At 44.3% G+C, this 16260-nt stretch overlaps 1 protein-coding gene across 1 annotated transcript; it reads left to right on the top strand.

The window, feature by feature from the left end:
• Positions 1-740: 740 nt before the first annotated feature.
• Positions 741-2017, top strand: LOC117591861 (protein windbeutel). Its single transcript, XM_034285230.1, has 3 exons — positions 741-1685; positions 1774-1916; positions 1974-2017. Exon 1 carries the CDS (start codon positions 819-821, stop codon positions 1602-1604), a length of 786 nt encoding a protein of 261 aa, XP_034141121.1. The 5' UTR covers positions 741-818; the 3' UTR covers positions 1605-1685; positions 1774-1916; positions 1974-2017.
• The last annotated feature ends 14243 nt before the right edge of the window (positions 2018-16260 follow it).

Genomic DNA, 16260 nt, shown 5'->3' with positions numbered 1-16260 from the left:
ATGAAAATTATGGCACACGGGGTTAGTTTTTCCATCATGTACATGCAGGTGTTTTCATTTCATTTGATACATATGTATACGGGGTGAACAATTTGCTGGGTGTTTGTAACAAAATCGTCGTTTCTTGATGAGCAGAAGTTCGGACCCGTACGCGCTGATGGTTTCGATTAATATCTAAATATCTGACATAGATCACCCGAAAGTAACGAGTCAATCAGGAGTAAGCCCTAAATGGCCGACATTGGCGAAAATAACCATTTTCGGCTACTCCCTCTTATACTGTCATTATATGGCCTGTGTCTAATTACTCTGATCATTGCCAACTGATCAATTTTATTGAAATGAGTTTTCGATCAAGAATTTCTGATGCCAATTATTTTTAGATTTGTGTGAAGCACTCAAAAGCAACGAACCAACGAAGAATATCGGGCATTACAACATACATCTCCCTTGGAGCAATACTGGCGCCGCAACAGCTGAACCAACAGCAAGTGTTGGCCAACAGAGACTCGGCCGGTTTTGAGTGTAAGAGAGAACTACTTCACTGACGTGTCATTCAACTCGATCGAGAACCAGAAGTTGCCGCTGAGAGCCTCACTGGTGAGCGAAGCGTGAAGAGGCCCGCGTGGCTATAGCAACTAAACAATATCTGTTGAGCGCAGCGAAAAAAAGGCCAAGGGGTAAGAAAAAAACACTCCGTCTCGAATTTACCTAGACTTTGCTCTTGCTTACATCCGCAGTCAGTTCTCAAAGAGGGCCGGGAGAAGAAAGGTCAAGCTCATAGGTTCTGGAACAAGAAATATCATTTTTCAAAGACAATGATGAGGATACTGGTGACACTGCTACTGGCGGCTCTTCTGGCACGGCATGGTACGTGGGCAATCTCGTGTGCCGGCTGTGTGGACTTGGACGAAATCAACTTTAAGAATACCGTCGAGCGATTTCCATTTGCTGTGGTCAAGTTTGATATTGCGTTTCCCTACGGGGAGAAGCACGAAGCATTTGCTGCCTTATCCAAGGCAGCCCACAGGGTAACTGGAGAGCTACTGGTGGCCACTGTTGGAATTAAAGACTATGGTGAACTGGAGAACAAGGCACTGGGTGAGCGATTTGAGGTTGACGACAAGAAGTTCCCGGCCATACTCCTCTTCAAGGGCAGCGTGGAGCAGTACGTTAAGTTCCCCAGTCACTTGGAGGTAACGCTGGACAATCTGAAGGCCTTTGTAAGCAGCAACACCCCTCTGTATATCGGTCGAGATGGTTGCCTAAAGGAATTCAACGATGCCATCCAAAACTACGCCAACCTACCGGACGAAGCTCAGCTCAGCTTGATTAAGAAACTAGAGACCCAGCAGGGGAATCTCTCCAAGCCGGAAGATAAGTTGAGTGGCAAATATTACTTGCTGTACATGAGAAAAATCAATGAGAATGGATACGGATTCCTCGAGGAGGAGACAAAGCGACTACTTCGTCTCAAAGCCGGGAAAGTGACAGCAGCCAAGAAGCTGGAGCTGCAGCAAAAGTTGAATATTCTGGAAGCCTTTCGTGTCCACAACATAACCAAAGTAGCGCTCGAAAAGGAGTCAGCAAAGGAAGATCTGTGAACCAGTATCTTCCGTACTTTCCGTAAAAATAAACAAAATTTTAGTGATCTTCAAGTACACTCAATCTAGGGAATCAGATTTGTATGTATGCACATTAAAGCTTAGCTTAAACATATTTGCGTCAATTCAGTGTTTTCATTATTGGTCCCTAACCACTTTTATGTTACAGTCATGTGATCCGGATGATCCCAACAACGTAAGAGTACAAGGTTCTCTTACACCTTTCGCCACTCCTGCGTCATTATTGATTTCTCTTAGTCGATTTGTCGTGCTTTGACTATGCCCCATTATTCCAAAGTATAATTGGTGCTGGTGAGTTTTCTTTATGTTTAAAAAATGCACATGTGATCACATCATATTTTTTTACAGATCTTCAAAGTGCGAAAGGTGGAAGCAACATATAAAGCGTTGAACAAAAAAAAAAAAGGCGACCAGCAATCATCAAAAAGCTCATTGAAAATGTAAACATGTAAACAAAAATCTCCACAGTAAACAAATTTAATAAATGAAAAAATAAATCTAGAGGAACTGAGATTAAAGCACCAATTTAGTTGTGCTACTGCACAACTGATCATTATATTCGATCAAAAAGTACACCCACATTATACTTTTGGGCTGCTCGAAAGATCAGAAACGTTTTAAGGTTATATATACTTTTGGGCGTATCCAAAGTTTCTCTGGGTTTCATAGCATACATTTTGGTGTATAATTTAAATACTTTTTTAAGTATTCTTCAAAACATGTAAGCCGCTTTCCGGCGCTGATGATAATGTTTGATTACTTTTCAGATTGTTTATAGTTTATTGTGTTTATTTTTATATGAGTGGAAAAACTCCATTTCAACAACGCTATTTAGCTCTTATTGAGTATGAAGTTCCGATAGCACTTTACTATAGAGGCGGTGGAAATAAAATAATATTAAAAATTATCTAAATAAAATGTTTCCTCATCAGCACTTTTCGATCGTCCCAGAGCAAAAAACATACCAAAGATCCCATGGGGCCATGGGGGCCATGGGGCATGAAATAGTGATGGTGGAAGAGGACTGAGAGGGGGACCGTTGTTGCTTCTCTGTTTTTAACTGTTTCTGGTGGCGCTGTGTCAGAGCGCAAGTGTGTGCGTGACTGAATCTGCCGGAGCCTTGATTGTGTTTGTGCTTGCGTTGTTATCGCTCATTTTCACTTTGATATAGTTTGTTGTTATTGCTGCTGTTGCACTCTCTTGGAGTTTGCTCTTTTGTGCACGCTGTTGGGGCGGCCATATTTATTTTTGTTGTTGCTGCTGCTGCCGCTGATGGAGGCAGGCAGCAGCAATAAACGCACTAAAAAGATCTTGTCTTGTTGTTGCCTAGTCATTTTGTTTTTGTGTATTTTGTATGCGAAAGTCAATGAACTTTTTCGGTGTCTAGGCATTTTTCGGCTAGATGTTGTTGTTTCTGCCGTTGCAACGCGTTGTTTGCGATAACTATTTGGGTGCACTTTGCGGTCCGAAGCCACGAATTCAGATACACACGCAGAGAAATGGGCATGGGGACAGTATGTGCAGACACACAAGTTGCACAGCGCCCGCTTTTGCCAGTGGTCGCCCTTTTTTAGTGTTTCTCAGATAAGCAACCTTTGACCCGCAGCTCTGCCAATTGGCAATCGCCGAAATAAAAAAAAGCGGAAAACGCAATCAGATGAACGGCAAGCCTACGGCTGGGCTCCGTGAAGCATTTTCTGCTGGTGCTCGCGAAAATTATTTTCACACACTTTTAACCACAAATCTCAAATTCAGATGCCCACTCCGAGTCCTACTCCAACCTCGGCGTAGACTGGTGGAGGTGCAGATGATGCAAATGTTTGCGTTTCCACTCAGTTGCATCCATCGACCAGAATTAATCAATCGCATGCAATCAAAGACAACCCTTTCTTTGTCATAGGAACTTGGGAAAACATTGTAAGCAAATCGCCCACGCAGGCAAACCAAGGCCAGAATTTTGAACCCCTCTGCTCCTCCACCTCCTGCCACTGATCATTCACTTGCGGCTGAGTGAGTAATTGTACAAATGTATGTATGTACATATCTATGTATACATACATGTAACAGAAAATAGTAAAATGTGCAGACAGGATTATCAGGGGCTGCAATATGCAGCAAACCCGATCTCTGAAGACCAAAATTGGGCAAGTGAAAATATGGGAAATGTATTGTCGTCGGCGATGCCCCAAACCAACTCGAAAAGTCATCATCAAACGTAATGTTGCAGGTCGCCATTGCCAAGCCATGTCGAAGTGATCTCCATCTGCATCATCCGGGGACTACCTGCTGTGAGATTTACGTTTATGTATTTCATTTTGTCGTTTTATTCATTTATTTTCGATTGTTTTTTGGCCATAAAACAGGTTTGGTCTCGACTTCTTTCTTTATCTGCCGCTGCAGATCGCTGCCCATTTGTGCAGCCCAATTTCAATTCCAATACCAATACCAGTGCCAGTCCAGTCCAGTCCAGTCCCGTCCCAAATGCATTTTGATTCGAAACTCCATCTCTCGCTAGAATCCAATCTCCCTTCGCGATTCTACACGCCTACAAGTTGTCAACCCATAAAGACACAGACACGACTCCGTATCAATTGTGGCCCTCGATCGAAGGGTAAGGGTTCCTCGGGGTCAGTCCAAAGCAAATGCATAAATTGTGTAATTCCCAGCTAGCGCGATATGAAATCTGGTCGGGTCGGGTCGGATCGGGTCGGGCCTGTGCCTCTGTCTCTGACTGTGTTGATGATGCTGACTCGGAAGAGCTCTGCATTTCAGCTAAGAACCACATTTTCACGACTCTCTCCTGACTCTGATGATACTTTGTTGTTATTCCTATTGCTGTTGTTTTTTTTGCGGCCTCCCTTGGGGAACCGGGACCAAACCGGCACAGGTAGCCCGCCTAAAACCCGGTTTTCTTCATCGTGCAATGCGTTTTTCTTCTATAGGTTTTTTAAAAATGTTTCATTTTGAGGTTTTTGCTTTCCTCCAACCTTCTTTGATTGCATTTTGTGGCTGCTTGAGCGCAGCTTCACTTTGGTCTCATGGCTTAATTGGGCAGGCTATGGGCGGGGGCAGAGGTATGGCCAGCGTCTCAGTCGATTGGCGTTCTAGGCCGTCAGCGACGACGGCCATGGCCACCGCACCGCATGCAGATACTTAGATACCATTCCAGAGTCAATGACTTGTGAGGCATTTTCGTGGGCCCCCAACACCTAAGAAACGTTTGACAGATTTATTCACGAATATGTACAATGAGAGAGGCAGGAAAAGGCATTGGCATTGGGGTTCTCAATTGAAGGGATCGAAATGCAAACCGCCCTCTCCAAACAGGACCAATGAAGTATTGATTAAGATTCATGAGTGATCCGATAGCACCAGCATTCCCCTACCTCACCACCACCGCACAAGCCACAAATGCCAAGTTTCTAAACCTTCCCCGCCAGGAGCTCCTAGGAAGGACTGCAAAATGCATCCTTTCATCTAGCGGAGCCTGTGGCCGCTGACCCTCATCTTCCGAAGACTTATAATTAATATCAAATAATTTGGCGGAAATTTGTTTGCCGTTTAATTGCCAGACTTTCACCATCCACACAGCTCGTGGACTCTCGGCTCTCGCTCGCTCGCTATTACAGCCAAGCACTAGGCCATTTCCAATTTAATTTTCACAATTTCACAATCAATTTTTCTTTATTGACAAAGATGCGGGTGAGAGCAAGCGCAAGCCGCCAGCTAAATTCCAGTGTCAGATATCTTTTGGATTGCAATTGCAACATTTCATCAAGCGCTTCCCTCTCCCGCTTCTCTGGGACTGTGTTGGCATGTTTCTCAGCACCCGTCCGGGTCATTGACTTGTGTTTAGCTTCGGGTTGCTTACGCGTACTATTGCATCTTCTAGATGCAGAGAGAGTTGTATGCGGAATGAGGGCGGCAGAGGGAGTGGCCGGTGTTCACATTCGCAGCAAATAAAATGAAGCGTTCAGCTTTTCCAGCATCCCGCGAATGGAACTATAAAATTGTATGTGTTTTGTTGTGAGTGTGCGTGTGTTTGTGTTTTGGGTGAACCTCACTCTCACCCACCCAGACCTTTTCCCAGGATCCTATGGAAACTTAAGACAACCTGCATCTTTGCAATGCATTGCGGGGTTCTCTGCTCTGGAGATGAATATCAAAATATGTCTTTGTCCTTGGCCAGGATTCGCGGCGTTCCCACAGTCAGCATCGACTGAAACAACGAAAACTATTGTCTGGCCGACTATCGAGTATTTTTATATCAGAATCAGAATCAACCGCCAAAGATTGCCTACGAGACTCCGAAAAGTCAGAGACCCAACAATAGAGCCCAAAGGCCAGTGGTTGGCTCAGGCAACGGATAGACAAAGTCAGAAATCGCTTAAGGTTAACACATCGCAAACAATGGTCGTTCAAATGGACTGAGAGAGGATCGTAAGCCGGTAAAGGGGAAAGGGGAACGTGGAGCTACGTTCCAACACCGGGACAAGTGTCGCTATCACAAGGAGGGTTAGAGTAAATAAAAACCTGTTCCTTGTATCCCATTCTTCGAGAACAGCCTGTACCTGGGCCGACCTGTTATGCGATGCCTTTCAAGCCCAATCCTAATTAGGGGAGGGAAAACGCACTATCTCTCGGATGCTGAGTCAGCAGCAATAGCTAAAAAGTAAATAAAAACGCTCATCGGGACTCTCACGGAGTTGCAAGCAGATCGCGTAAGCATTGGGCATAGATGGATCGATCAGCTCGCAGCGAACAATCTACAATTCCTGATGCAGGTGCCGAAGACAAACATTAAAAGTCACATTCTCGAAAACAGACGCCGGACAATGGGCACAAAAGTCAGAGAGAAAACATTAGACGAAGGAGAAGAAAGAAGGGAATGGAAAGGTCCAAAGGAAAAAATAAGGGACGGGTCCCGAAACAACACACGTACATACATAGTACACATTCTCGACTATAAAATTTATTCGCATTAATCGCCGTCAGAGATAAAAAATGAACGAAGAATGGTCGAGGAGGGGGGATGCAGTCAGAGGTCCGACATTGGGATGATAAGGCAACATTGACACCTTCACCAGGGTCTATGGGCAGGTAGTTCCTTTGCCATTGGCATCTTCTGATTGCGTGAGTGCTTCGGTTTCTGGGCTAAAAAGAAAACAATTTGCAGTTGGAGGAGTCTTAAGTACTCAAGGATCTGTGCCGAGCGCAGGACTGTACCCTGGACTGTACACCTTGGTAGGCATCGTTTCTATTTCTGGTTTGGGCCTGTCCCAGCTCGCTCTCGACCTGGGAGCGGTAAGGTGGAGGGTGTGGGGGGAAGTACCGCAAAGTGGAATGAAGCGTATGCGTGTGTAATTAAGTGTCGCAAAAAGACGGAGGATGCTGCCAGCGGCTGGAGTGGGCGTGTTTGTATGTAGTACACGTGACACGAGAATATGTACATATTTATGTATGTGTAAATAGAAAAAGCATGTTGTTGCTGTACTCCTGGTTGGAGGATTCTGTCCTGCCACACGGGGGTGGGTGGGTGATAAAAATGTTGATGTAAATTGCAAAAAGCAGTTTTTATGTCCCGTTGCCACATTTTGGTAAGAGGGAGAGTCTTTGCTAGTGACGTGGGCGGAGGCGGGGTGAAAGTAAAAGCCTCTGAAGTGGTGCAAAATATTAGACAAGGGCTGTTGCCTGTATGTGGGTGGGAAGGTGGGTGGAAGTGGTGGGGATGGAGTGCCTCGCTGGCTTTGATGTGACATTGTTTGTTTAAGTTTCACATTCTAATAATGGCGCATCGATGCGAATGCTCGGCTTTAAATCGGTCAGCACTTGTGGGATGTTAGAACGACAGATATGCCAAATAAAAGCTGCACTAGCAGCTCTGACCAACCGAGCTTAGTTACACACTCGTAAAACTGGGGATATTCTGTTCAAATTGTTTTCACCCCCAAACAGTCCCCATGTTGATCGTTCTAGCAATGGCGAGGTAGCAAAATTTCCTAAAATAGTCTCCAACGAAATTTACTTAGTATATTCTATTCCTGAGAATAGATATCGGTGACAGGAGTCATTGACACATCCAAATGTGCGTCTATACTTTGCAGGGGCAGGGAAGGGAGATGGAGACGTTGTATTTATGTACATATGTACATACATACATACATAAATAGTAGATGAAGCATCGGAAATCGTTGATCGGAGATATGTGTCCTGGGATCTCTACAGTCTTTGCAGCGATCACGTAGCCGGCAAATTTTCAAGAAACTTATGCAAATTTTTAAAGGTTCTCACGATCGAGGAAACGATGCTTAGTGTACCTGACACCCAACAGTTAAATTAGAGCGAAGATCCCGCAGAACACGCAGATCTTGCGTCTCTTCGGTGGCAGCAGAAAGAGTTTTCCACAAACAAGAAAATTTGCATAAGGTTTTCACTTGGCGAAAATAGGGTAAGAGATTGTCTCGCAGCCCCTCCTCTCCTCTCCTCTCCTCTCCTCTCCATTTCCTTTCATTTCTTTGATCCCTGATTTGCATAAGATACTTCGACTTGCGAAACTGCCAAAAGAACCTAAATGGAAACGAAAGTGAAAATGAAAATGTGATAAGGAAAACAGAGACAGGAGGACCAGACAGGGGTTAATTATGCGCACAGTGGACGTGGACGGCGCCTCAGTCCCAGCATGCCGACACGCTCACACACCTGAGTCCTGGCAGGGGGTTGAAAATTGAAGAGGGACAGCAGCAGCGACGCTCATTTGCATAATGTCCACATGAGATGTGCATGCAATTTACTTAGTTAAAAATTATGTAAATTATGCGTGCAAAAACCACCGAAGGAAACGTTCTCACGCTCGCAACTCCTTCGACGGTGGCCTGGACCTCTCCTTGCTTATCTTGGGGTGCGGTGTTTGGGTTTCTGCACACCAGGCAACAAATCAATTTTGATCGATTTTCATTAAGGTCTCGATTGATTTGCATTTACATATCCTTTGGCATCCTCTCGATTCCCTTCCCGGAGAATCTAGATTGGGTTGAAAATTATGTAAGTGATCAAACAGATCCTTTTGTTAGGTCCGGACTCAACATCGAAAGTGGTGGACAGTGCATTTCCTGAGGAAAAGCATTTCAGTCTCTGAGGCCTCCCTCCTTCATAATCTTTCCGTTTGCCATTTTGCGCGCCTTGCAACTTTTTACGAGATGATTCGCTCGCCAAGAGCTCCTCCCACCCGTCGAAATACCACCACCAACCCCACAACCCCTGAATCCCAGTCGAGGTACTGCCACAAACTTAGCAAAATCGCCAATGCGATTCGCCAAATTCCAATCGAAGAGTCATTGCATGTTGCAAATTGCAAAAGCCAGCCAATGCCCTAGTCTCTACAGACCCAGGCGCAACCACACCACCGTTCGAAAAGAGCCCTCCGTCTGCTCCGTTCCTCCTGTAATTCCGTCAGGAAAATGTGAACTTTGGCCGGAGCATAAAAAATCCGCAAAATGAGGGTTGTCTCTCGTAAAGTACTTATCAAAAACACCCCAAAACCGACCCACCCTTCTATTCGGCACACTCACACGCACACGCACTCTTGCATTATTAAAAGTGGATTGTGCGTTACGTGTATCTTGTATCTGGCAATTTCGCAGCGGCAGCGTTAGTGACAGCGGCCACATGCAAATTTTTTGTTGACATTGCCCAGGGGTTGAAGTAAACTGGTGGAAAAAACAGGAAAATTTAGCTAAAGCCAAAATCAAGCTGCAATACTAAATGGAATGGAGCTGGATGACGTAGAAGTCCTACTGCTAGCAACCCCATAGACGCAACTTCGGTGATGTTGTTCGCGTTGTCGCGTGGAAGGAGCTTCGACACTTCCTGCAATTTGATGCTCCGTTGCGGTTTGGTTTTGCAGGGCTGCCATTGCTGTGGCAGAAATAAATGTCGTTATGCCAAGTCTTTCCCTCGGAATTATGTCATTTTCAAATCGAAAACCAACTGTAAACAGCCAAATATTATTTTGCCCGCAACGATCCCTGCTGTTTAACAATGCCTTGATGGTCGAGGGGATAGGCTTTCCTTATCATACTCGGATCTGCAACTGTCACTTTTCAAATGGAAGTACACCAAGATTGAGGAAAAGTAGGGGAAAACGTGATGTCTGTAAACACCCACGACAAACATTCGCTTCTATCATATTTGGCATAAATTACACGCCGTACGCCATATCTGTCTACCCATAGTGGTGCAGGGGAGTTGTCCCTTGGTTTCGTTTTCAGTTTTTTTGTGCAGCACCGCCATACAACAACGAAACAGGAATAAAAAAAAACAGGGGAAACGAAAACAGATATGAAAATAGGAAAACACGCACTCTTCGCGCTTCACACGCGCAAGGATCTCTAAAAGGATCCAATTACAAAGAACGTCTGAGAACTTTGACTTGAACAAAGCAACAGACACACAAAAAAAGAGAGAAAACCTAAAAAACAAAACAAAATAGTTTGATTTTGTCGCGTTTTGATGCCATTCTCTCGATCCAGGGTCCATTGTCTGGACATGGACAGCGTGTGTCAGTCACTCGAATTGCTCGAGTCGCTCGAGTAGGGGCTATCCATCCTGGTTTCACTTTCGTTTGGTTCCCTTCTGTCCGAGGTCCTTTTCGTCATTGAATACTGGTCCAGCAGGACGAAATGAGGGATAGAGAGAGTGTGAGGCAGAAGCCTGATCATTGTTTTGACTTATTGACCTTTGCGGGCCAATTAGGCACATTGAATGAGCCATGTATGTATGTATGCACATACATACATACGGTGTATGTATGTACATTAGCAAGATATATTGCATAGACTAGCCCAACAGTTATGCAATCAACTCGATCGTTGCCAGCATATGAATGCCTTGGGCACGATCGTTTCGAGATCTAGCGTTCAACTTGAGTTTATGTTGGTGTAGGGTCGCCACATGAGGCATGCAACAAACCGACTCCAAATTTGTATGCATGCCAGTGTGTGTGCGTTTAAATGCCGATCCACAAGTACGAGTATCTTGTGTTTTTACCAATTTCCCCTTGCCATCCATTGCAAAGATGGCGTCGTCAAAAACGTTGCTGTAGCACCGATCATGCACTTCCTCTCCTACTACAACATTCCACAACCACACCTCCTCACTCTTCTACACCCAACATCACAGCAATCTTGTCTTTATATGTATGGTATGTACATACATACATACATATGTATGTATTTTTCTTTTAGTTCCCTTCCTCTTCTTGTTCTCTGTTTTGTTGACATTTCCAAAAATGTTTTATCGCGCTGCCGTCGTTGCAGTTGTTGTTTTTGCGTTTGCTGTGAATGCCACGTTTGTCTCAAGAATGGGGATGTGTATGTGTATGCGTGTAAGTGCGTGTGTGTGCAGTGCGTTTCTTCTAAAATTAAATGCAACATTGCGCCGACTCACTGCCGCTTGCACTCAATTGCGTGGTTAATGCTAATTATTTGTTATTCCACATCGTAGTTCTAGCAGCGCGTAATGGGAAAATGGTAGGAAAACGAGAAAATATAAATAAAAGAAAACATACTCTGGAAGACACGCACCCGAGACGTGCAATTGCTGGCGATTTCCGGCTGTACAGCACACAAACCAAACAGCACTGAAGAAAAAGTAGAAAACAAGCAAATAAGAATGTTTGAATGTTGTAAAAGCAGTACTGACTGTACCAACGATCGCAGTATAAATTTAACTACCTTCAAGCTAATATATTTCCACAAACGACACTAGGACGAGCTCAAGTCAAGCATGGTTTGCCTGGAATATATGGAATCGCAGTATCATATGACATTGATGTAACACTCCCAATCTCATCCTCTGTGTGTGTGGCCCTTTGAATGTAATTAATGAGCCGCAATATGTATTAAATAGCAATGAGAAGGAACGACTCGCCAGACCACTCCACGATTCCGTAATGGCCTGTCACTCAATTGCAACTGAAACTGCAATAGCAGCATCAGACAATATTCTTTGTTGAGTCAAGAGGACACTGCAAGACAATTTCTCGGCCACTTGTCAAAATAATTTGCGCCTCGCATGGATCCGGGTAGTCGGATACCTGCCGTGCAATTGTTGACTTAGTTGTTCTCCCACCAGATGATGACGAGATGGGAAATGTGTGAGAATTTCTTAAGCAAACCGAAACTGAGGCTGCTCGAGAGGGTTGGGAAGGTTGGAGGGGTTTCCTTTAGTTAGGTGCATCTACATAAGTGTGTATGTAAAAGGGAACCATAGTCTTGATTGTAGTTATACATGCAATTAATGCGATTATGATCCATTCCATATCGCCACAAAAAAAAACAGCTACTAGTGATCAGGCAGTAAATTCTCTAAAAATTATCACCTGTACTGTGGATTCGGGGAATCAATAGTTCAATAACCCAACAAAGGAAAACCAGAAGAATGACGAGAAATTATGGCGCACACAAAGAGCCTTTTACAGAGGATGCGGAAGAGGGACGAGGTTCGAAGGACGAAGGACAAACCCAAGCGAATGCACAAATTGATTGCGCTTCTGTTGCAAGGGCGAAGTGGAGGAGGACGATCTTCATGCGAGGCATGCAACAGGATACATACATATGTATGTATGTATGTACATTCACACACACAGGGACGAGCATGCGGGATGAAATCCCTGGGAAAAGTTAACTTTTTGATTCGATTGGAGAAGGAAAAGAATCACACGGAAAGTCACACGGATTGAGGGAAAAAGGGAACATGTTGCAAGTCAGTTGCTGAGCAGCAGGTGAACGTCAGCAGGTTGCATCAGTTGAGGAAAGGGGAATAGGGAAAAACGGCAAAACAACAGACAGGTCTGAATTGGCTCCACGATTCACTGAGACTGTTGTTCTACGTTCTCTACGTTTACTCTACGCGTATTTTTACACCTGTCACTGCCTCTCCCTGGTTCGCACCTCAACTAGATCTCGTTTAAGAGAAAAGCTATCAGAGGCCCGAACTTTTGGCAAAAGCTTATGTATGTACATGCATATATTTTGCAGCGCTATTTCTGTATGTACATACATACGTATTCACGTCAATATATACATATTTATGTTCATACAAATGTATTTATGTATGAACATATGTACATACTTATCTACATTTCTGTTCGCGCAGAGAATACACCTTGTAAGCATACGATTTTTAGGCAGTAATGAAGAATTGGCAGCAAAATGTTTTGTTCTCTGTAAATATTTAATAAATCCAAATCCCTCTCTTGGTTTTGCCGAGCATGACAGACCGTACAGATCTAATCGCTCTCCAGAAAGCTTTCTGCCTCTACTTTATTCTTCTGCTGTCGTTGGCGCTCACTGCTGCTACCACTCTCTTTCCACATTGACTAAACGAGCCTTACCACGTGTCTGTGCTTAAGTCTGCGACTCATTTAATATGAACTATCAAATGAACAGAGCACGGTTTCAGAGAACTTCAGTTTTTCCGAAAAAATGGCGAGTCAAGCTGTGCCAAAAATAGGCAAAAATCGCGCCCTTGCACACTTCGTTACACTCCGCACGCACACACGCACACCTTTCGAAAAGCTTTGTAAGTGTGTTTTTTTTGTTTTGCTCATTTTGTTGTGTGCAAAAATGGCCTCTGATTGGTCGGATTGCGAATTTCGTGGAATTTCGCGAACGTCGGAGCGAATCGAAAACTTGCACAAAATAGCTTCGGCAAAGCTATTCAGCCTCGGCTGCTACTCGGCTCCGAGCAAGAGAGAGAATCGAAGAGAGTAAGTTTTTGCATGTTTACGTAATTTGTTGTTGTTTGCGACTAGTTTTTTGCGTGTTATTTTTTTTTGCCGGCATTTTGCTCTTGAATTTTTGTTTTTGCAGCATTTCAAGTTCAAGTTTAGGGACGGCGCCTGTCTGCTCAGCAGTTGAACTGCTGTTGTTATTCAGCTTACCGTGCTTTCGCACGCGTAACTATGTATGTATGTATAAACATGCATATTTATTTATGTATGTATTTATGTATGTACATATGTATGTACATATCTGGAAATGTGCGTGATGTTATGGGTCCGGTCTGTACGGTTCTTTCTGGCTGTCGACTGTTGGCAACTTTTTGCTTCTTTCCCTGGAGGAATTGGTCTCACTGAACTTATGAACCTTTTTACTCTCTACTCAATTGCACTTTTATGCAATTGGCATTCAGCGCACTATTTTTCTGTGTATTTACGTAGATGGGTGGGTGGCAATGGCCCAGAAGCGACACATTGTTTTCATTACAAACAACTCAAGAACCTGAACTACCGAATATAATTGTTCATTTTACGCCAGCAACAACAACACAGACAAGAATTCGATGTAAACAACAATTATGTAATAATCAAGAGTGACCCTGAAAAGTGCTCGACAGATAAACAAGCCACCAACTGGCGGTTTTTCAGCTTCGGTTTCGGTTTTGTTTTCGATTCTATTTTGTTTTTTATTTGCAAAATACTTGGGTTGACTTCTCTCTAATCGTGCGGAGCATAAGGGCCGAACTGATAATTCTATGCTCTCAGAGAGCTTTCCGCTCCCCCAAATTACCTCACCCCGCTGTCTCTTCCTCAGCCTGGTGGTGCAGAATTGTTGATTATTTTTCTAGTCTGTACAAAACTTTTTGTTAAATTTGTGAGTCAGCCTATGTATACATACATATGTATGTATGTACATCATATGCTTCTGTGTGTGTGTGTGTGTGTGTATTTGTCATACATAAGAGTTTACATGCACATGTACAGTCAGAGCTTTTCTACACACGCCACTTTTCGCTGCTCTCTCCAGGCGAGAATCAGCAAGAAACAGAATCAGTCGGTTTAACCGCCCAGACCCAGTCCCCAGTTCCAATCCCTTAGTTAAATTGTGAACTCAAGGTCAGTTCTCGGACCGCTCGCAGAACGTTGTGTTCTGCCACAGAGCTTACATCGCTGCTCTCTCTCTCTGTCTCGGTTGGACACATGTAAGCCTCGCCCTGTCTCGCCCTGCAGGGTCTACGCACAGATACAGAGATACATCCCAGCGGTCGTACATGTGTAAGCAAGCTCGTTGAAACATTTCTGGGAAGTTGTTTTTCGCTTATTTTTATGTTTCGTATCTTTGCGGCATTTTGCATACTGACCGCCGAGTGTGTGCACCGATCCTCGCGAGTTTTCCACCAGAAGTGAACTCAAGTGAACAGCAAGCCCAAGCCACATAAAAGAATCGAGCGGAGTAATGCCTGTGAAAATGGCGGACTCCAGCACAAGTTTAGTGGAAACGTGGCGAAACTATTTGCGAAACTGCGAAACGAAATATGGTTAGAATCGAAGCTCTAGCCGGATCGCACAGATACATTCGTGAAACGTGCTCTACGACGGGAAAGCCCGATAGCATCGTGAGGGCCGGCTGTGCCTCTATCATCTCGCAGATACATATTACAGAGAGACACATAAAACAACAAGATACAAGAAGGTATGTAAGATCGGAGGCGTCCCCACCCCCAGCCATGTGACCGTGGCCATATGAATTGAAACGAAAAATTCACAACGCTCGACTTGAAATTTCTCTCAAATTGCTAAAAATAAAATTCGAATAGCGTGCTGGTGTCTGTGACTGTGAGCGATAGTGACTTTTTGGTGAAAACATCGTGGAAAACGCACCCCATGCGCTGCTCTGAACGCTATCTGTACTTCTAGACCAGGAGTTGGAGGCGTGGCCGCAGCCGGAGCTAGAGTCGGGGCCTGGCAACGTTCCCATTTCCTTTTCCAGAATTTCCACATGTGCATGTGCAGCAAACTGCAACTGCACACTCGAGTGGTGTTGGCGGCACAAATGGCATGACCATGGATCGCTATTAATAGCAAGCGCATTAGTATCTGCATGCTACATGGAGAGCACATGTACATACATATGTACATGTATCTGTACGAGTATCTGTACCTTACTCTGTGGAAAAATGTGTATTATTGCAAACATATTTTAATTTCATTTTATCCCCTGTTAAAGATCGCCAACACTGGTACCATTAGGTGTTTCCTCGCGACCATGTACTATTTTATAAATTATATTGTACATATCTACATATGTATGTACATACATATGTATATCCGCGAGCAAAACGAAACACATTAAAAATGGCCGACCAATGCAAAGTTGCAGTTGCAATCGTTTCGCTCCCCACATGCCGCATATGTGAATGTGGTATACACATGCACAGATGTATCTGTATCTTGTTTGCGGCCCCCGTTGTCGCTCTCTGCCTGTCTCTCTCCGTTTCTGTTTGCTTTCGCCTAATTTTTCGTGCCTTTTTTTACACAATTTTTGTTGAAATGTTGCCCTTTGCTATCTATCTATTCCTGCGTTTGTATTTGTATCTGAGTTATGCCTTGCATCTGTGTGCGTTGAAAAAGTGCAATGACCCATGCGTAGCGCGAATGGGCCGCTCTTTACTACTCGCTCCCCTCACCAAGACCCCTCTCTCTTTGCGTTCGCCAGTCTCCCCTGCCACCAACACAATGAAAGCAGCAACGTCGCGGGTCTACGTGCTACTTTCCATAGTTGCAGCAAATGACGCGCGCGATAAATTTTCAACGTTTTCGACTCTTCTCTGCTTTGCTGCTCTCTGTTTGTTTCCC

Source organism: Drosophila guanche, unplaced genomic scaffold (genome assembly GCF_900245975.1).
Source record: "Drosophila guanche unplaced genomic scaffold, DGUA_6, whole genome shotgun sequence".
NCBI classification, from domain to species: domain Eukaryota; kingdom Metazoa; phylum Arthropoda; class Insecta; order Diptera; family Drosophilidae; genus Drosophila; species Drosophila guanche.
The sequence above is the reverse complement of the archived record's forward strand: the minus strand, read 5'-3'. Positions and strand labels throughout refer to the sequence as shown.

Coding starts and splice junctions, on each gene's coding strand:
- LOC117591861 (XM_034285230.1), top strand. CDS start 819: ATGATGAGGATACTGGTGACACTGCTACTGGCGGCTCTTCTGGCACGG.